The 22,823-nt window shown below is 37.3% G+C and overlaps 2 protein-coding genes across 6 annotated transcripts; both read right to left on the bottom strand.

Moving 5' to 3' along the window:
• Positions 1-749: 749 nt before the first annotated feature.
• Positions 750-10,899, bottom strand: LOC149170161 (putative xyloglucan glycosyltransferase 6). 4 transcript variants are annotated; one of them, XM_089428923.1, is made up of 5 exons: positions 10,764-10,899; positions 7,668-7,879; positions 6,866-7,567; positions 1,307-1,348; positions 750-1,212 (listed from the first exon to the last, which is right to left on the bottom strand). In XM_089428923.1, exons 2-5 carry the CDS (start codon positions 7,701-7,703, stop codon positions 1,171-1,173), a joined length of 822 nt encoding a protein of 273 aa, XP_089285049.1. In that variant the 5' UTR covers positions 7,704-7,879; positions 10,764-10,899; the 3' UTR covers positions 750-1,170. The 4 variants fall into 4 exon arrangements, 3 of the variants coding, with proteins under 3 accessions (XP_089285049.1, XP_089285047.1, XP_089285050.1); XR_016259850.1 differs by lacking the exon at positions 10,764-10,899 and adding an exon at positions 1,483-1,587 and having other exon boundaries at positions 752-1,212; positions 7,668-8,098; XM_089428921.1 differs by lacking the exon at positions 10,764-10,899 and having other exon boundaries at positions 7,668-8,121.
• A 567-nt stretch (positions 10,900-11,466) lies between these two features.
• On the bottom strand, positions 11,467-15,696 carry LOC149170160 (putative xyloglucan glycosyltransferase 6). Of its 2 annotated transcripts, none has more exons than XM_089428926.1 (3): positions 15,455-15,696; positions 14,653-15,354; positions 11,467-11,777 (listed from the first exon to the last, which is right to left on the bottom strand). In XM_089428926.1, the coding sequence occupies exons 1-3, from the start codon at positions 15,488-15,490 to the stop codon at positions 11,751-11,753; spliced, it is 765 nt and encodes a 254-aa protein (XP_089285052.1). In that variant the 5' UTR covers positions 15,491-15,696; the 3' UTR covers positions 11,467-11,750. The 2 variants fall into 2 exon arrangements, with proteins under 2 accessions (XP_089285052.1, XP_089285051.1); XM_089428925.1 differs by lacking the exon at positions 11,467-11,777 and adding an exon at positions 11,778-11,916.
• Between the last annotated feature and the right edge of the window lie 7,127 nt (positions 15,697-22,823).

The following is a 22,823-nucleotide window of genomic DNA, read 5'->3' as shown; positions in this document are numbered from 1 at the left end:
TTTGATATTTTGGAAAGTGAAAATCACTTACTATATATAGTAATTGTTGTACCTTTTTATGAATTTCATTATAAATGCCAATCAACCAAGATATAGTTACACCCAATATAGAAATGAAGATTCCTATCCACAAAGTGATAAAAAACAGAATGATGCAAATGTTTGCTAGAGTTTGAATTGACGGAACAATGGAAATGGATTTGAATGAGAACCAAAAGAGCTATATCAATTGCAGGAAACCTTGAACCCCAAATAAAGTTGACATATTCAAAGAGGGTGTGGATAAATTCCAACCATTCAAGTAGGAAAATACTTCAAACACAAAGCTTACAAATGCAAATAGATATGCATATTTAACCAAAAGACCAAATCAAAGGCTTCCAATCAATAATTGTTAAGTATAGAAATATTTACTATCTCATTATGGAAGAATAACACTTTAATGCTACTCTTTCCTATGCTACCGTCTTATAGTGTTTCTTATACAACATCTAATACAATTACTAATTTATTTATAATAATATTAATATTATAATTTTATTTATAATAATACAACATTATGATTTTTTATAATTTATATATTTAATACTAGAAATAAAATAATAATACTTTTTAATTAATTTCTTTAACACAAAACCTATAAAATTTGTTTCCATTCCATCCAAAATGGAATAAGATTATGATAAAAAGTCGACAAAAATAGACTTAAAGCCCATCACTCTAAGACTAGAAATTGTCCCAAAAGGTACAAAGAGAGGCCGATAGGATTATTAAATTGGAATTATTGAATTTTTCTAGAAGAGTTAATTCGTTTGTGGAAAAACTCAGCGGTTACAATGAATTCTTACAGTAATGCTATATTATTAAATTGGAATTATTGAATTTTTCTAGAAGAGTTAATTCGTTTGTGAAAAAACTCAGCGGTTACAATGAATTCTTACAGTAATGCCACTGCATAGCAATTTGCAGTACAACTGTTTTTCATGCCACATAGGTAGTGGTAAGGCAACCTTACAAGTGGTAAAGAGGGACACACGAATCTGAACATTTGAGAATATCAAAGATGAGATCTACATGAACTTGCAGAAGGGCCTCCCCTGGTCTGCCGAGTGTTATAAGAGTTGCAATTTTGACACTTGTGTGCAACAATGTGAAAATTTACTTCAGAAGTTACTCACAGTCATTGCATAAGATCCAAACCTGGTCAAAAGACTGAAGAGAAAGTGGTGAGGTATTTTCGCTCACGCTACTAATGGGCTCTAAAATATGCCTCCAAATTATACCACATTAACATCAGACAACTTACCATTTTGTTCTTGTAAGCTTCAGGCATTGGAGTCAAAGCAACCTACATGACAAAAAAAAATATCAGAATCCACTCAAGAAACTTAAAAAATCAATTGCCATTGGATGAAAGAAAATTTCAAATATGAGAAATAAAAATTAGCAAAAACACATATAATAAGCTACTCTTTATACAACCCATTGCAAGTTGACTTCAAGATGTTCATCTTGTCGAAAATATCAAGTTTCTCCCACAATTTAGACATATCACAGACAGATTTGGTGCACACTGGACAAGCAAATCTGCAAGGAAAGAAACTCACTGATCATTACCTTTTTATAATAATCACCAAAACAAAACAAAGTAGCTTCTATTCAACTACTTGCAACAGCTATGGACATAACCTTCCAGAGAGTCCATTTTCAAATCTTAATGGATCCAATCGTATTAAAACAGTATTACATACTTCAGAGAAAACAGTGGGGAACATGCCCACTATTTCCAAAGCTTTAACACAAGCATCATCAACATCTGTTATTGATAAGGAACTTACTTGTTCTATATGCCTGTGTACTTAGAATATTCGTTTTTTTTACATTGTTATTTCAATGATTTATCTGTATTCTAACAACAGACAACAAAATCCGAAACTTCTACCTATAAATCTATGTGCAGATGTCGTTGTGGAGCCGAGGCAATTAGCGTGTAGCCACTTCTTTTGTTTGAAATGTGTGCCAAAGGTGAGATAAACAAATCACTCATTTGCATTATTAAATCAATATATTTTTGAAAGAACATATATAATTGATTCAGGCTGCCATTTCTGTGAATTCTGCTGGTGCAGGTAATTACATTGTCTGAGGAGTGCCCTATCTGTGTGCAACACAAGGGCAACCAGGTCTTTAAACTTTCTGGAAGGAGAGATTTATAATTTGATTATTACCCTTGGGAAAGAGAGCCAGTCCCACACCAAATGTGTGGTAGTTATACAAAATATACATCATGATACTCAGCTTGGTCCATTTCTCAGATGGCACCGGGTCTAATATATAAAACAATTTGAAAATGGTGCAAATGCAATCCTTTGTATCTATATGAAGATACAGATAATGTACACAGTGCCCTGGGATGCATCAAGCTTCTGCCCTGGGGCCTGATTTATATTTTGTTTTTTCGACTGAGATCTGCATCCCCACTGAATTGGGATTTTCAAACTGAGCAGGCAGCCAGGTAATTTGTCTACATATAACTATAGAAAATTCAGAAGATACCAAAAAAAGTATAGTTTACAGGAAAAGTGTTGGGTATTTTAACCTAGGGAATAATTATTACCTAGTCTAGTGAACTACTGCTTCTACTACTGGTATTACTTGCAGTTATAGAAAACAACTGTAGCCGTGATCAAGTTGTAATTCTTTAGTATAGAAAAATGTGTATAGAAAACAAAAAAGCATAGAAGAATTATGGGCGAGCTCCCTTTCATTGTGGCTCAAAGTATCATTTGTTATAAAAAGTCTTTGAATAGTACAATGAATGACGAGAAGATTTTTCACATTATGTGTATACAGCTTTCATACATTTGGTGCTGATGGTGATTTTTATGTGGATGAATCATATTTGGTGATAGGACACATATATATAGAAATTAGATTCTTCAATTCACAGACCAATTAACACACGTACAGTTATAACATGCTGGGTTGACCTGCAGGAGGCCCGCAGGCACCACAATTTGTAGTGCAAGAAAAAGACATTGTTCTGCACGGTTCTCTTTTGAAACTTTCTGTCGTTGGGTTTGCTGCAGAAACTGAATGCGTTAGTAGTTACAAGTATTGTCATGATATTTATGAACAAGTGAGTGTGTGGTGGAAAAGGCATAGTTGAGTTGAGACTTTAGACCTCCCCTCTGGCTGTCACAAAACACCCCATGACTAATGCACATTGAGCACCTTTGTTACATGGTTAAAACGATTGGTAAATTAACTGTCATCCACTTTTTGCAACCACTGAAGTGACAGAATGAATCTCAACGTCTCTTCTGCGTACCATCTGGCCCACCTTCCACAAAGCATTCTTACCTTGATGATACCGCACACTGGCACTTCTGATAGGGTGGCCAACTTTGTCCTTGATGATAGACAGGCCCACTCTGGACAAGCATCTTAATGAGGGACCAAGGAGTCGGATGGATGGAGAAAGAGATGCTTGGAAAATAGTTAATCAAGGCGCCAGTACTTTGTATTCATAAGTGTCACTCTGGTGAGGCGCTCACAGTGTTTTGACAAAAATATGCAACAAATAATTACACACCATTCTGGCAATCCTTTGCTGTAACTTGGTGTAACAAATCTTTTGGCTTTATCAATTCAATCAATTTTGGATTTCCTTTTTAGGCCATAAATTTGTTCAGAGAATTAAAAAACCCCAAGACAATTGAAATCGGCCGGCAGGGAAGGTTTCCAATGCGATTTATCGTCAGATTCGAGGAGATAAGTCGCTTTAAATGTGATAGAGAGAGTTCAATTGGTTGCATTTTTATCTAGTCCTTTTCAGTTTCTCGGTAATTAGAGCTGGGCATGGAAGGATAATGTGGACTTGGCTAGCCATGGTGAGAAATGTGTACCTTTCTGGCTCAGGCGTAACAAACTCTTGTGTTTCTGATCAATGCAGTAGGTTTTGGATTTTTTCCAAGTTACAGATCGCTTCAGATACTCTCAAAATCCAGTATAGTTGTGTGTGAACGGGGAATGTTTTCAATGTGGAATGGGAAATTTATGGCCTACAAATCGGTATATAATGAAATATTGTGGAGTAGGTAACATAAATTTTTGGCCACAGATTTAGTTTGCAGGTTGAACAGGACAAAAGATATCAACAGAGCTTCATTTCAGAACATATTTCATGGAAAAACAAACTAAAATGTCCACTACCTGGAGTTTCTGTTGGGGATTTTACTGGGGAAAAAGTAAACATGCATATATGGGATTTACATAGCCTTGCTTGTTATGAATTTTATGGTCAGTAGACATATCGACTGCTATAATTTTATGGTCAGTAGACATATCAACTGCCTCATAGAAAAAACAGTGTAAGCAAAAGAGATCTGGAAAGAGCCATTCAAGTTCTGTAGGGCTTTGATGATCATATGTAAATTGCTGTTACTATCTCTTGTGTAAATTGCTGTTACAAAGGAAAGAAAGTTGAAATCAAATTCTAGCAATCTTGTTGAACAATATGGAATTCTGCTCAATACCATATGTCTGCAGTTGCAGTACAATAGATTACAGACCAATAGGGGTTGAACAAAACTTCAAAGCACCCAGCCTACAAACGTTACTATTGCAAAGAATTTCAACAAAACAGAATCAAGTTAGATTTAACATAATCAGTTGATGCATGATAGAATAAACAAACACCAGTCTTTTTAATAAATACCCACAGAATTGGGGTCCTCTCTAAAAAAAGTTTGTCCCAATAAAATAAGATAATTTTATTAATGTCCAATGAATCACCATAAATAGGTCAATGGGATTTAAGGATACAACCAGTACGAATACAATGTGCGAGTGCAAACAGTGCAAAATCTAAATCTATAATAAAATGAAATGCAATTTAAAGAAGAATACAATAATTTGATAGCCTCATAAACGTATATATAACCGGATCATGTAGAAGGCTAAATGAATAAGTCCAGGGCTGGAGGTAGACGATGTCAAGAATGGCAGAGTCTGATAGCCGACAGCTAGGGGGGCAACAGTGGCACTGGCTCGCTATCACAGTCCCCTGGATCCAACAAGGACTCTGGCTGCATGATCCTGGGAGGGATGTAGAAGCGAGGGATACTCCTAACATCCGAGGCCAATCTAAAATCGATACCAATAACCAAACAAGGTAGTGACTTCACAAACAGTATGCTTGTAGATTGACCATGGAAGTATATTATTTGAAAATTCTCCTAGGCGGACCATTATTTTCTAGGTCTTTTAAGATCCAATCTACAAGTTATTGACTAAGTACTCACAACCTAACATTCAGAACCTAGTACTCACAACAATTACATGTTTACACCATCTCCCATATGTAGGCACTAGATAGAATCAACTTATGTTTTAGCAACACATCTGAAAAAAAAAAAAAAAAAAAAAAAAAAAAGAGGTCAATCATAAACTCAGTAACAGTCTTCAAACACAATATGTGAGTTTTGTAACTTTACTGAATTAGAAGCGGAAAAAAATGGTCAGAAACATTGAAACATAGATAACAAGATAAAGCAAATTTTTGAAACAACACTGGATCATATTTACTGCAACATAACTTGTGAGCAGTATGAGGCATAGAATACACCTCAGACACTGACTGGACACTAATTCAATTATTTTTCAGTTAAGCATACACGAATTTTATCATTTTTCAGTTTAGAGTGCCAAGCTAAGTCATTTTTTGAATGGAAGAGGGACAAATATCCAACATTGCAAGCCTCCGGGTCAGCTCGCTAACACCTCCAAAAGAGAGAAAAAGGCCCAAATAAGTAGTACCGCAAGTACACTAATCCATACCCCATTCAGTCAATGTGTATGGGATGACAGAACAATGGAGAGAGATGAACAATCTCACAGATTCAATTGGGCATAACCCACATTCTAGCCAGAGTCTAAAAAGAGAAGACAATGAAAATAAAAACTGACATTGATTCAGGTAGCTGCAATGGATTTTTCCTTTACAAGAACATCAGACATTTGGAATATGGTACCCGGTTAAATATGAAATCCACACCATAGATGATCTGTCCAAAAATTGTAGCCACCTAATCACTGAAGCCACATTGGCAAAAGGAGTCATCAAAAGACAGTTTGAAGGAAATGGGTCGAAAATTTCCGTCTTTGATTTTGATAATGTCTGTTCCCTGGAGGGAAGAGAGTGGGGACGAAGAGCAGATAAAGCTGCAGTCGCACAGAACTGCAGACACAGACGGAGCACTGAAACCTTGCTGCCAGTGGCAGAGAGCAAGGACTGTAAATCTGTGAAACACTCTATACCATCCCTCTCGATAAAGCAATCAACAATTTTTCACTTTACAATAGATGTTATTGTTCGTGCTTTGATTTGCTGCTCCTTATTTCTGGAGCATGGTATACTGAAAATTAAATAAATAAAAACGGACAGTTCCATGTTTCTGGGCTTCTTCATAAACCTGTTTGCCGTTTGAATGTTGTAATGTAATCTCCACTTACAGATTTATCAAAGCATCATATAATCGTGTTATTAGCTCAGATTTCTTGTTGTTAGAAACCCTCTATTAGCAGTAGCAAAGGTTTCCCCACTGTAGCTTTTGTTTGTCTAACAGATCAATACAATATCTGTATAGTATCATTTTATGCTTCACCTATAAATGAATAAAAAAGCACAAAATGCAATAAAAATAACAGTTGTGAACACATGAAACAAATCAAAATTGCAAATCTAGTGTTATGTAGCCTCTGTTCTAAAATACAGAACAAAACACGCGCATTGTTGCATAATGTAGGTTGAGGAGACTAAAAGAACCCACATTGCAGTACAAAAGCTTAGGCTTACGCTTACCTCCATCTCGTTACACATGGGAATCTGAACCAGAACCATCGGATAGTCTGCTGATGCACCTTTTTCCAAATCCGCTGCTGAACTTGGGAATTCGAATTGGGGCACCGGCTTAATCTTTTTGATGTGGATCCACAGGCACCCCATCGCCAACAGCAGTCTATCTACCGACTGGATAAGAAACAGCACAATACAGATGTTGGCCAATGTCTGAAGAGGAGGGGCAAGATAAGTGGCCCTAACAAATACCCATTCAGAATAAATGGAATGCAAAACACCCTGCAAGTCCAGCGACGGAGAAAAGTCGAAATGAGGGCGGCTAAAGTGCCAGCCTTTCATATAAGCCGCAATCTCAAACCCTAGCATCAAAATGGCAAATAACAGAAACCCTCTAATGACTCTGTACAGTTTACTTTTCCCTGGTTTGTCCTCCTCTGTCACACGATTTTGATTCTTGTTCAAAGTGACCCTTCTTTTTACGGCGGAGAGAGGCTCCATAGCCCCTGCGCGAGCCAGGTGACACAGCCCGCGGCGCGATGGGCTTTCAGCAGCCAAACCCAGGTAAGTTGCCTGGCATTTTTGCCCCGACCCTGCTTGATGAGGAGGAAGAGCACGCTCTAACCCTAGCCCTGCCGAAGAGGAAAGGATTCGAACCTGGTGCTGGGCATCATGGGCGCCACCATTATAGAGTAGCGTTCGCTGAGTCTACACACAGCCAGCGACCCGTTCCCCACAGTCAAATTAATCCAATCCAAACAACATACACAGAGCGAGTGAGAGCAGTTCAGTTGAGTTGGGAAGCTACCATATGCAATCTTTCTCCGAAAACACAATGCGCCATTACTACAATGCATAAGCTTCCGAAGAAAACGGAACGAATTTAGCAGCACAACCGCCTTCGTCCATGAATACACGACGCACGACGCCGCTCGCTTGCAGAACTCTGCGGTTATGCCCGCTCTTTTCCCGATACCACGTGTCAACGTGAAATTACAGAACTCTGCGGTTATGATCACTCTGTTCTCGACGCCACGTGTCAGCATGAGAAACAAAGGGACGACAGTGTAAGCAAAAGAGATCTGGAAAGAGCCATTCAAGTTCTGTAGGGCTTTGATGATCATATGTAAATTGCTGTTACTATCTCTTGTGTAAATTGTTGTTACAAAGGAAAGAAATTTGAAATCAAATTCTAGCAATCTTGTTGAACAATATGGAATTCTGCTCAATACCATATGTCTGCAGTTGCAGTACAATAGATTACAGACCAATAGGGGTTGAACAAAACTTCAAAGCACCCAGCCTACAAACGTTACTATTGTAAAGAATTTCAACAAAACAGAATCAAGTTAGATTTAACATAATCAATTGATGCATGATAGAATAAACAAACACCAGTCTTTTTAATAAATACCCACAGAATTGGGGTCCTCTCTAAAAAAAGTTTGTCCCAATAAAATAAGATAATTTTATTAATGTCCAATGAATCACCATAAATAGGTCAATGGGATTTAAGGATACAACCAGTACGAATACAATGTGCGAGTGCAAACAGTGCAAAATCTAAATCTATAATAAAATGAAATGCAATTTAAAGAAGAATACAATAATTGGATAGCCTCATAAACATATATATAACCGGATCATGTAGAAGGCTAAATGAATAAGTCCAGGGCTGGAGGTTGACGATGTCAAGAATGGCAGAGTCTGATAGCCGACAGCTAGGGGGGCAACAGTGGCACTGGCTCGCTATCACAGTCCCCTGGATCCAACAAGGACTCTGGCTGCATGATCCTGGGAGGGATGTAGAAGCGAGGGATACTCCTAACATCCGTGGCCAATCTAAAATCGATACCAATAACCAAACAAGGTAGTGACATCACAAACAGTATGCTTGTAGATTGACCATGGAAGTATATTATTTGAAAATTCTCCTAGGCGGACCATTATTTTCTAGGTCTTTTAAGATCCAATCTACAAGTTATTGACTAAGTCAATAAAAATCTATGTGGCTTTGTCACTAGAACCCCAAGTGCTATCAAAATCACACATTTAAAAGAAAAGATTACAGGATCTAAAGACAGTAAACCAAGTACCAACAACAACTAGACATCAGAAGAAGAATCACGGGATCTAAAGACCAGAACTTGGGAGTGACAAAAGGTATACATAATCAATTTTCCGTCCTCCCGCATCTGTAGATAGATTTAAGGAAGACCAGAACCAGTTTTAACAGGAAAAATACAATATCTAACATTCAGAACCTAGTACTCACAACAATTACATGTTTACACCATCTCCCATATGTAGACACTAGATAGAATCAACTTATGTTTTAGCAACACATCTGAAAAAAAAAAAAAAAAAAAAAAAAAAAAAAAAAGAGGTCAATCATAAACTCAGTAACAGTCTTCAAACACAATATGTGAGTTTTGTAACTTTACTGAATTAGAAGCGGAAAAAAATGGTCAGAAACATTGAAACATTGATAACAAGATAAAGCAAATTTTTGAAACAACACTGGATCATATTTACTGCAACATAACTTGTGAGCAGTATGAGGCATAGAATACACCTCAGACACTGACTGGACACTAATTCAATTATTTTTCAGTTAAGCATACACTAATTTTATCATTTTTCAGTTTAGAGTGCCAAGCTAAGTCATTTTTTGAATGGAAGAGGGACAAATATCCAACATTGCAAGCCTCCGGGTCAGCTCGCTAACACCTCCAAAAGAGAGAAAAAGGCCCAAATAAGTAGTACCGCAAGTACACTAATCCATACCCCATTCAGTCAATGTGTATGGGATGACAGAACAATGGAGAGAGATGAACAATCTCACAGATTCAATTGGGCATAACCCACATTCTAGCCAGAGTCTAAAAAGAGAAGACAATGAAAATAAAAACCGACATTGATTCAGGTAGCTGCAATGGATTTTTCCTTTACAAGAACATCAGACATTCGGAATATGGTACCCGGTTAAATATGTTGCCTATTCCAGCTTGGATGGAAAGAGAGCCATGCCTCGTACAGTACTTGACCTTTTTAATATGCTAGTATTTTTTCAGTAACAACCTAAAAAAATCCACACCATAGATGATCTGTCCAAAAATTGTAGCCACCTAATCACTGAAGCCACATTGGCAAAAGGAGTCATCAAAAGACAGTTTGAAGGAAATGGGTCGAAAATTTCCGTCTTTGATTTTGATAATGTCTGTTCCCTGGAGGGAAGAGAGTGGGGACGAAGAGCAGATAAAGCTGCAGTCGCACAAAACTGCAGACACAGACGGAGCACTGAAACCTTGCTGCCAGTGGCAGAGAGCAAGGACTGTAAATCTGTGAAACACTCTGTACCATCCCTCTCGATAAAGCAATCAACAATTTTTCACTTTACAATAGATGTTACTGTTCGTGCTTTGATTTGCTGCTCCTTATTTCTGGAGCATGGTATACTGAAAATTAAATAAATAAAAACGGACAGTTCCATGTTTCTGGGCTTCTTCATAAACCTGTTTGCCGTTTGAATGTTGTAATGTAATCTCCACTTACAGTTTTATCAAAGCATCATATAATCGTGTTATTAGCTCGGATTTCTTGTTGTTAGAAACCCTCTATTAGCAGTAGCAAAGGTTTCCCCACTGTAGCTTTTGTTTGTCTAACAGATCAATACAATATCTGTCTAGTATCATTTTATGCTTCACCTATAAATGAATAAAAAAGCACAAAATGCAATAAAAATAACAGTTGTGAACACATGAAACAAATCGAAATTGCAAATCTAGTGTTATGTAGCCTCTGTTCTAAAATACAGAACAAAACACGCGCATTGTTGCATAATGTAGGTTGAGGAGACTAAAAGAACCCACATTGCAGTACAAAAGCTTAGGCTTACGCTTACCTCCATCTCGTTACACATGGGAATCTGAACCAGAACCATCGGATAGTCTGCTGATGCACCTTTTTCCAAATCCGCTGCTGAACTTGGGAATTCGAATTGGGGCACCGGCTTAATCTTTTTGATGTGGATCCACAGGCACCCCATCGCCAACACCAGTCTATCTGCCGACTGGATAAGAAACAGCACAATACAGATGTTGGCCAATGTCTGAAGAGGAGGGGCAAGATAAGTGGCCCTAACAAATACCCATTCAGAATAAATGGAATGCAAAACGCCCTGCAAGTCCAGCGACGGAGAAAAGTCGAAATGAGGGCGGCTAAAGTGCCAGCCTTTCATATAAGCCGCAATCTCAAACCCTAGCATCAAAATGGCAAATAACAAAAACCCTCTAATGACTCTGTACAGTTTACTTTTCCCTGGTTTGTCCTCCTCTGTCACACGATTTTGATTCTTGTTCAAAGTGACCCTTCTTTTTACGGCGGAGAGAGGCTCCATAGCCCCTGCGCGAGCCAGGCAACACAGCCCGCGGCGCGATGGGCTTTCAGCAGCCAAACCCAGGTAAGTTGCCTGGCATTTTTGCCCCGGCCCTGCTTGATGAGGAGGAAGAGCACGCTCTAACCCTAGCCCTGCCGAAGAGGAAAGGATTCGAACCTGGTGCTGGGCATCATGGGCGCCACCATTATAGAGTAGCGTTCACTGAGTCTACACACAGCCAGCGACCCGTTCCCCACAGTCAAATTAATCCAATCCAAACAACATACACAGAGCGAGTGAGAGCAGTTCAGTTGAGTTGGGAAGCTACCATATGCAATCTTTCTCCGAAAACACAATGCGCCATTACTACAATGCATAAGCTTCCGAAGAAAACGGAACGAATTTAGCAGCACAACCGCCTTCGTCCATGAATACACGACGCATGACGCCGCTCGCTTGCAGAACGTTGCGGTTATGCCCGCTCTTTTCCCGATGCCACGTGTCAACGTGAAATTACAGAACTCTGCGGTTATGATCACTCTATTCTCGACGCCACGTGTCAGCATGAGAAACAAAGGGACGACAGTGTAAGCAAAAGAGATCTAGAAAGAGCCATTCAAGTTCTGTAGGGCTTTGATGATCATATGTAAATTGCTGTTACTATCTCTTGTGTAAATTGCTGTTACAAAGGAAAGAAAGTTGAAATCAAATTCTAGCAATCTTGTTGAACAATATGGAATTCTGCTCAATACCATATGTCTGCAGTTGCAGTACAATAGATTACAGACCAATAGGGGTTGAACAAAACTTCAAAGCACCCAGCCTACAAACGTTACTATTGCAAAGAATTTCAACAAAACAGAATCAAGTTAGATTTAACATAATCAGTTGATGCATGATAGAATAAACAAACACCAGTCTTTTTAATAAATACCCACAGAATTGGGGTCCTCTCTAAAAAAAGTTTGTCCCAATAAAATAAGATAATTTTATTAATGTCCAATGAATCACCATAAATAGGTCAATGGGATTTAAGGATACAACCAGTACGAATACAATGTGCGAGTGCAAACAGTGCAAAATCTAAATCTATAATAAAATGAAATGCAATTTAAAGAAGAATACAATAATTGGATAGCCTCATAAACGTATATATAACCGGATCATGTAGAAGGCTAAATGAATAAGTCCAGGGCTGGAGGTTGACGATGTCAAGAATGGCAGAGTCTGATAGCCGACAGCTAGGGGGGCAACAGTGGCACTGGCTCGCTATCACAGTCCCCTGGATCCAACAAGGACTCTGGCTGCATGATCCTGGGAGGGATGTAGAAGCGAGGGATACTCCTAACATCCGAGGCCAATCTAAAATCGATACCAATAACCAAACAAGGTAGTGACTTCACAAACAGTATGCTTGTAGATTGACCATGGAAGTATATTATTTGAAAATTCTCCTAGGCGGACCATTATTTTCTAGGTCTTTTAAGATCCAATCTACAAGTTATTGACTAAGTCAATAAAAATCTATGTGGCTTTGTCACTAGAACCCCAAGTGCTATCAAAATCACACATTTAAAAGAAAAGATTACAGGATCTAAAGACAGTAAACCAAGTACCAACAACAACTAGACATCAGAAGAAGAATCACGGGATCTAAAGACCAGAACTTGGGAGTGACAAAAGGTATACATAATCAATTTTCCGTCCTCCCGCATCTGTAGATAGATTTAAGGAAGACCAGAACCAGTTTTAACAGGAAAAATACAATATCTAACATTCAGAACCTAGTACTCACAACAATTACATGTTTACACCATCTCCCATATGTAGACACTAGATAGAATCAACTTATGTTTTAGCAACACATCTGAAAAAAAAAAAAAAAAAAAAAAAAGAGGTCAATCATAAACTCAGTAACAGTCTTCAAACACAATATGTGAGTTTTGTAACTTTACTGAATTAGAAGCGGAAAAAAATGGTCAGAAACATTGAAACATTGATAACAAGATAAAGCAAATTTTTGAAACAACACTGGATCATATTTACTGCAACATAACTTGTGAGCAGTATGAGGCATAGAATACACCTCAGACACTGACTGGACACTAATTCAATTATTTTTCAGTTAAGCATACACTAATTTTATCATTTTTCAGTTTAGAGTGCCAAGCTAAGTCATTTTTTGAATGGAAGAGGGACAAATATCCAACATTGCAAGCCTCCGGGTCAGCTCGCTAACACCTCCAAAAGAGAGAAAAAGGCCCAAATAAGTAGTACCGCAAGTACACTAATCCATACCCCATTCAGTCAATGTGTATGGGATGACAGAACAATGGAGAGAGATGAACAATCTCACAGATTCAATTGGGCATAACCCACATTCTAGCCAGAGTCTAAAAAGAGAAGACAATGAAAATAAAAACCGACATTGATTCAGGTAGCTGCAATGGATTTTTCCTTTACAAGAACATCAGACATTTGGAATATGGTACCCGGTTAAATATGTTGCCTATTCCAGCTTGGATGGAAAGAGAGCCATGCCTCGTACAGTACTTGACCCTTTTAATATGCTAGTATTTTTTCAGTAACAACCTAAAAAAATCCACACCATAGATGATCTGTCCAAAAATTGTAGCCACCTAATCACTGAAGCCACATTGGCAAAAGGAGTCATCAAAAGACAGTTTGAAGGAAATGGGTCGAAAATTTCCGTCTTTGATTTTGATAATGTCTGTTCCCTGGAGGGAAGAGAGTGGGGACGAAGAGCAGATAAAGCTGCAGTCGCACAGAACTGCAGACACAGACGGAGCACTGAAACCTTGCTGCCAGTGGCAGAGAGCAAGGACTGTAAATCTGTGAAACACTCTGTACCATCCCTCTCGATAAAGCAATCAACAATTTTTCACTTTACAATAGATGTTATTGTTCGTGCTTTGATTTGCTGCTCCTTATTTCTGGAGCATGGTATACTGAAAATTAAATAAATAAAAACGGACAGTTCCATGTTTTTGGGCTTCTTCATAAACCTGTTTGCCGTTTGAATGTTGTAATGTAATCTCCACTTACAGTTTTATCAAAGCATCATATAATCGTGTTATTAGCTCGGATTTCTTGTTGTTAGAAACCCTCTATTAGCAGTAGCAAAGGTTTCCCCACTATAGCTTTTGTTTGTCTAACAGATCAATACAATATCTGTCTAGTATCATTTTATGCTTCACCTATAAATGAATAAAAAAGCACAAAATGCAATAAAAATAACAGTTGTGAACACATGAAACAAATCGAAATTGCAAATCTAGTGTTATGTAGCCTCTGTTCTAAAATACAGAACAAAACACGCGCATTGTTGCATAATGTAGGTTGAGGAGACTAAAAGAACCCACATTGCAGTACAAAAGCTTAGGCTTACGCTTACCTCCATCTCGTTACACATGGGAATCTGAACCAGAACCATCGGATAGTCTGCTGATGCACCTTTTTCCAAATCCGCTGCTGAACTTGGGAATTCGAATTGGGGCACCGGCTTAATCTTTTTGATGTGGATCCACAGGCACCCCATCGCCAACACCAGTCTATCTGCCGACTGGATAAGAAACAGCACAATACAGATGTTGGCCAATGTCTGAAGAGGAGGGGCAAGATAAGTGGCCCTAACAAATACCCATTCAGAATAAATGGAATGCAAAACGCCCTGCAAGTCCAGCGACGGAGAAAAGTCGAAATGAGGGCGGCTAAAGTGCCAGCCTTTCATATAAGCCGCAATCTCAAACCCTAGCATCAAAATGGCAAATAACAAAAACCCTCTAATGACTCTGTACAGTTTACTTTTCCCTGGTTTGTCCTCCTCTGTCACACGATTTTGATTCTTGTTCAAAGTGACCCTTCTTTTTACGGCGGAGAGAGGCTCCATAGCCCCTGCGCGAGCCAGGCAACACAGCCCGCGGCGCGATGGGCTTTCAGCAGCCAAACCCAGGTAAGTTGCCTGGCATTTTTGCCCCGGCCCTGCTTGATGAGGAGGAAGAGCACGCTCTAACCCTAGCCCTGCCGAAGAGGAAAGGATTCGAACCTGGTGCTGGGCATCATGGGCGCCACCATTATAGAGTAGCGTTCGCTGAGTCTACACACAGCCAGCGACCCGTTCCCCACAGTCAAATTAATCCAATCCAAACAACATACACAGAGCGAGTGAGAGCAGTTCAGTTGAGTTGGGAAGCTACCATATGCAATCTTTCTCCGAAAACACAATGCGCCATTACTACAATGCATAAGCTTCCGAAGAAAACGGAACGAATTTAGCAGCACAACCGCCTTCGTCCATGAATACACGACGCACGACGCCGCTCGCTTGCAGAACGCTGCGGTTATGCCCGCTCTTTTCCCGATGCCACGTGTCAACGTGAAATTACAGAACTCTGCGGTTATGATCACTCTGTTCTCGACGCCACGTGTCAGCATGAGAAACAAAATGACGACGAAAGTCCCTTTCAAAGGAAGGCCTATCGGCCTAATTATAGACATTAATTTTTGAAGATCAACTAAAACTTCCATATTCCTGTCCCCATTAATAATTGGTTTCTGACTTCTTTGTCCTAAGTTCCTACACCATCCATTCTGTAACGAGTAATAAACCTCTCGTCAATGTGAGACTTTGAACAATTTGTAATGATTAATAAAATTTCTTGAAGTGTGAGATTTCCCCTGAATAGGTTCGGTGCATTGTTATTTTAAAAGCATGAAAAAATGTTTGAAGGTATTTTTTTTAGTTTTGAAGGTTTTTTTTTGGCGTTTCAGAGATGTTTTTAGTTAAATATGAAAAAGGTAATATTTTGTTTTATTTTGTAAACATTTTCACTCAATCAAATTATATAAAAATAAAAATAATAATTATAATTTGAATCAATCAAATTATATAAAAGTAAAATAATAATTATAATTATAATTATTGTCTCAAGGTGTATTTTAATTGGTGATCAAAGTAATGTAAAATTGTGAAAATTGAGAGATCTAAGGTTCAAATTCCTTTTGTTGTGATACAGTGCATAGAGAGGAGAATTATTCGTAGACTTCATGAGATTTACTAATAGTTACATTAGTCATAGACTTCATGAGATTTACTAATAGTTACATTAGTTGTAGACTTCATGAGATTTATTAATAGTTACATTAGAATTATTCGTAGACTTCATGAGATTTACTAATAGTTACATTAGTCGTAGACTTCATGAGATTTACTAATAGTTACATGTCATGAGAGATCTAAGGTTTAAATTCCCTCGGTTGTGACACGGTTTAAAAAGAGGAGAATAAGTCGTAGACTTCATGAGATTTACTAATAGTTACATGTCAAGCGAGTTGCTTCTAAAATACAAAAACAAAATAATTATAATTATTAATTTAAACATTATGACTCAATCAAATTACATTTTTAAAAACAAATAAAGTAAAATAAATTTGTTTTATAGTTATAATTAATAATTAAACAAGCCTAGATGCCCATGGGGCATAGAGCAAATGGTGACATGGTGTTCTATTAAGCCTCTCTGTGGTGAAAAGGTTATCAGGTGGAAACTTCGTGGGTGAAAATCTAGCCATGTTAAGGATTGGTATGGCCCAAGCAGTGAGTTGCTTTTAAAATACAAAAACAAAATAATTATAATTATTAATTTAAACATTATGACTCAATCAAATTACATTTTTAAATACAAATAAAGTAAAATAAATTTGTTTTATAATTATAATTAATAATTAAACAAGCCTAGATGCCCATGGGGCATAGAGCAAATGGTGACATGGTGTTCTATTAAGCCTCTCTGTGGTGAAAAGGTTATCGGGTGGAAACTTCGTGGGTGAAAATCTAGCCATGTTAAGGGTTGGTATGGCCCAAGCAGTGTGTGATCCCTAGGTGATTTTGACGGCTTAGATGCCCCTAGGTTGCGGATACTCAAGCCACATGTTAGGTGTTCCAGTCATCTCAGGACTCACATAACCTAGCCAAAAAAAATTAAACCAACTTAGATCCATCTCAAATCCAAATTTACCAAGTGTTGCGAGGGATCACCTTAGGATCACATCATTTGAGATGCAAACTTCTTTTAAAATGACAAAAATTAATTCCTCTCAACACTTGATAAATCCAAAATTAAAATAAATTAAAATTAATATAAATAATATAAACATTTAATTTTCCATATTACTTTTATCCTTTTACTATTATCAATTATAAATTTAAAGTAACCTAGAACATTACTACCTCCTTTCTTAAAAAAAATTAATTTACTAACAAACATTGAATAACTGTAATATGCCAACATCAACCTATGTTATATTATAATATCACCTAAATTATTATAATTTAGAAAAAAAAAAAAAAAAGTGAAAATATGTATAATTATATTTTGGGGTTATCTCATTTTGATTTTTTTATTTTATTTACCAAAATTCAATAATATACCATGTTTGAAGAGTGTTTGAGTTCTCTTCAATTGATAATTGATTTTTTAATAGTTGGGTTCAATTCAAATTCAAAACTTGGTAAAGTTTAAAGGGCATTGTTCCATAATTATAGAAATTTGAATTATATTAGAATTTTAGTAATATTTGAAAATTTTGTTATTTTTTATTAAAGAGATGATTATAAATAGAAGTAATTTATTAGAAGTGGTAGGAGTAAGTGAGGGGAAAGGTGATTATTTATTATGAGAATAATAAAGAATTTAAATTTGTTTGGGGATTGGAAGAAGCAATCGACAGTGTTATTGAAGTTTATGCTTTTTATCGGGGAATAAAATAAGTTTTGCAATTAAAAATTCAAAAAATCATTGGGATTGAGGATTCACTTTTCATTCTCTCCAAAAATTTAAATAGATCACTCTCCAATGATCTCAAGCTAGCTTAGATCATCAAATGAATCCTCAACTTACTCTGTTTCATCCCTAGAAATCAATGTTACCATGTCCCAAGGGTGAATAATTTGGTTGTAGACGAAATGGCTAATCTTGGCTCTACTCTCCCCAAAGGAGATCTAGTCTATCAAGGCCAAACCCAAAGGGTCCCTCTCCATTAATGTTTCATATGATTTGTCCTATGTGCATTTTTAATAATTCAAAAGATATTAGAGTGGAGGTCCCCCTCCTTAGGCTCCTCTAATATCACCACGAGGCATATATGTGCCCCCTTTTGCATCCATCACCTTCTAGATCCTTCGGTCCTGATGTGTGGTAGAAAAATGTGAATCAAAGGTAGCAGAGGCTCCTGCGAATTCAATTCCCCACTCCTAGATATGATGTACAAGAAATCAATGGTAGTGATGACTTCATGGTAGGATGTGAATAGGGGAAAACACCTAGATAAAGAAAAGAAGTGGGATGATACTCTATGGCAAAGAAATTCCCTTCTCATGATTTCATGTGAAGGGGAAGGTACAGATGAATTTGATGCATATGAGTGGATGTGAGGGATGAAAGACTTGCTTGGAAGAAAAGTATGAATTACAAAATCATCATCTGGGATCAACCTCTTCCTCACTATTCAGCAGTGAACCCTCCAATCCATGGTATGTTTCAATCTTCTCAGAGTGGTCATTATAGAGGTAAACCTTCCCCTCTAATCTGCCTGGTTTTTTTTCTCTTGGCTCACCTTTTTCTATATGACCCCAATCCCTCTTGCATTTTGAGGTTGTTAGTTGTGGTAATTGTTGCCTCTCAATCTATTTGGGCTTTCTTTTTAACTTCCTCTCTTCCCCTGGGTGGTTTGGTCTACAACTCTCTTAGTTCCTTGTTCAACTGATAGCGCACATTGGTGACTCTTCCCTCTCTACCAGTCACCCTTGCATCATTCACCAATCCCCTTCTCCTAAGACATTTTGTCTCTAGAGCTGATATGGCCTCTTTGATGATTTTTTGCTAATTTTTGCTTTTCTTCCTGATGGAGAGGTGATTTTGATGTTGTGTATGTTGAACCTTACCATTAACATTCATAGGGCTAAGACAATTTGGGATACTAGACTTTGTGTTTCCTCTACTTACTACCTTCAACTGTCAGTTGCTTCTGAGAATGTTATGGCCCCAAGGGGCAACATCAATGATACTCTTTTAAGTGAAATCCAATAGGAAATACCCCCAATTATGGAAGAAATGAAATTCTATCAATCCTGCATCTACATACTGAAGAATGAAGTGAGCATTTTGCACCCTCATCTAGATGAGATGAAAACTTAGCTCGAGAAGATCTACCAAGAAAAATATGAAGACAACAGTGCCTAAAAAGATCATCAACCACATAACTAGATACAACCATCTTGATGAGGCTCCTATAAGCAATGTAAGGAGATCAATAACATTGAATGTATAAACATGATGTACTTAGAAAGTAGATATTAGGTGAAAAAAAATAGTATCTCTAAGAAAAAATCTCTCTAAATAATTTACATGTACTATCTCTGAGTTTTATGCTTAGGTCTTATTTAATACAAAATTATCCTCAGTTCTTGATAAAACAAATAATTATATTAAAATTAACATACTCTAATATTTTTTACTTGTCTCACCTTTGATAATATAAAATAAAATTTGATTTAAATTTATAATTTTATTATTTCTCATAATCTTCTCACTTGCTTCGTCGATTGGGGTGTTGGAATCTGTGCCAAAGGGTTGGGGGAGCCTACCACCCCGCCACCTCCCATTAAATTTAAGAGGAGGGAATGACATCCCTATCCCACCCCATTTAGCCGCACATGTAAACCATCTTCACATCCTTGAGCATTAAGATGGCAACTCTCATTCCTATAATGAGCTCTTGGACCATCTGTCACATCTTCATGTTATTCTATAGTCTCAATGCTAACTCCTAGTCATAGACAGGATATTTCCCCCATGACATTGGCTTTGTGGAGGATTTGGAACATGGAGTTCCTAGTCCCCTCGAGGTTGGCCTTTATTGCACACCCATTGTGTTGGAAATTTAAGCTTGGAGTCAGGAGATAGTTACAAAGGAAGTAAATCTTGGGACTTCAGTAGTGGTTGCAGTGGTGATGAAAGCTAGAACAAGAGGTAGCTAGAGAAGAAACAAGTTTCCTCTGTAACATCTCAATGTTTAGTAGTTTAAAATTTGTGTGGTAATTTTTTCTATGTCCAATCTTTGAAGAATTCTCAGTATATTTATATTTGCATGGTGGAATCTAGTTTATGGCATGCATGACATCTCAATATTATGGAATTTAATTGGTGTGCCCTATGTTTTAGGGTTATTTGACCCTGCAAAGAGATACTCTCTACATGCCCATATTCTGTCACTACTAGCAGATTCCATTCCCAGGCCAATTTGGAAGCCATGTGTTAAGTTTTTTTTTTTTTTTTTTTTTTTTTTTTTTTTTTTTTTTTTTTTTTTTTTTATATATATATATATTTATTTTTTATCTTGTCTTAGTTTTTATCGACCCATCTTAATGATCTACCCCTCTATTGGGGGGGTGTCTTTCAACGAGCCTATTTTTTCTTTGAGCTTTGTCTCGTCAACGTATGCACTCTTGATGGGGTCTGGAGATTGAGGCCCTTAGGGCCGACCTTGAGCTCAAGCCCAAGCCCAGACAATTGCATCCATATACTATTCTTCAATCCCTCTAGAAATCCAAGAGAAAATATGTCAGCTAGAAACCTTAAACACAAATGACCACCAAGCCTAATCAAAATTTGAAATACAAACTACATTAACTAGTTGGGTTCCAGACCCTTGACATACTAGAGGATGAGAGAGGTATCAACTCCATCACCCTCCATTGGCAAATGAAGACGTTCTTGGGCAGGGTCCTTAAGGAAAATATGAGGAGCACAATGAAATTATAACATGCCTTAATGAAATTCAACAAGTCCAACACCACCACAACTCTTGCTTAGTTAGCCTTGATGCTCGCTTGGATCACATATAAGGCCATGTACAATGCAACCTTAAGTCTCCAACTCCAGTAGTTATAAGTGCCCAAGATTCAACCCAGACACCTCTTTGGATAATTGATGTTTAGCTCAACCTCTTGGCTTATGTCTTTTACTTTCAGTAAAGTAATTTCTTTTAGCGGATGTATAACCAACGATAACTAGAAATCAATATTTTGTATAACTAGCCTAGTGCATGTTAAAAATGTGAAAGCAAACCAGCTATATTTTAAGGTGGTTTTGGATGATAAACTCTGGATCTCACTGTCGACAGGTTTAGTTTTCTTTGCGGTAAACCTCGATAGTGTTCAAGTGAAACAATGAACTCCGGTTTTGTATAGAAGTTATTTTGAGGCAATAGAAATTTTAATCAACCAAAAAAACTTCTCCCTTACTTAAATCATAACCATCTTAATACTTTTAATTTTATAATATTCAAATTCTAAAATAATATTTATTTATTTTTTCAATAAATCTTATTAATTTTATGAATTTATATATCTCATCATGATTCTAATATATAGATTTTAATGATTTATTTCAAGTTGTTATATTCATAAATGTAAGGTAAAGATTTATTACTTTTATAAAAAATAATATTTACACATAAAATATAATTATATATATTACAAATAATAAATTATATAATTATTTTTTCTTATTATTACACAATATTGACAAGCTATAAACTATATTATTACTATTGCAACCATATAAATTAAATGGTTGATAAATGTTGATAGACTTTCATTCAAAATAAGTATCAAAATATTTATTGCATGATACATCTTACGTTGTTAAAAAAATAAAAAAATAAAAATCATAAAACTAACTAAAATATAATTTTATTTTAAATTATTATTATTATTATTAAATAGTAAAAATAATTTCCCCAATGGGGGTGGAAAGTGGTTGACCGAAGGCCCGGGACATGGGCTATAACTCACCTCCCACATGTCATAAATGATAGCAAGGCATGTTGGGAATGCTTCGTTTGGCGCTTGGCTAGTGAAGGTTCTAGAGAGACTCTTGTTTTTAATTGGCCTTGGCTTGGTCATAAAGCTCATTTGTAGGTTTTGAGCAATGAGGGATAAGACTATAGTGGGAGCAAATTCTCCAGGTGCAAAGGGTGGCTTACTATCCAAGTCATTCCTCGTTCCTGGCCTAAAGATGATTAAGCAGTGTTATGTGGGGGGGGGCAGTATGGTGCAGCGACAACTTCAGTGATGACTCAAAGCGCTATTTGGGGCCCTGGGACACGTTGTGTGACTATGCCAGAGGATAATTCATTGTGGTTTGGGTGGGAAGTGGATTCTACAGTGGGGAACATCCTTAGGTTGGTTGTTGGGTCAACCCACTTCGCTTCCTAGTAGGTACATTTTTATGGTCAATCCTTGAATGGGTTTTGTGTATGGTGTTGTGCATTGTCTAGTTTTGGCCCCTTCATATGCACTATTTTTGGCTTGGTGTTTGTTGCGTCTTGTGGCAAGCATCCTGTAGAATTGAGTAGAAAACTCAAGGTATTTTGTTCCTCGGGCTTCTGTGTAGTGGTTCGGTAAGCGACCTTCAGTGGGGGCTATGGGCCATTAGGTATCAACAATTCGCAGTGAGTAAGGTGGTAGCACAAGGATCATGCTTGGGGCTGGGGTGGCATTTT

Source organism: Pinus tabuliformis, chromosome 4_2 (genome assembly GCF_031772625.1).
Source record: "Pinus tabuliformis cultivar Carrire ecotype Pingquan chromosome 4_2, CPIR1, whole genome shotgun sequence".
NCBI classification, from domain to species: Eukaryota; Viridiplantae; Streptophyta; class Pinopsida; order Pinales; family Pinaceae; genus Pinus; species Pinus tabuliformis.
This window is presented reverse-complemented; position numbering and strand designations above follow the sequence as displayed.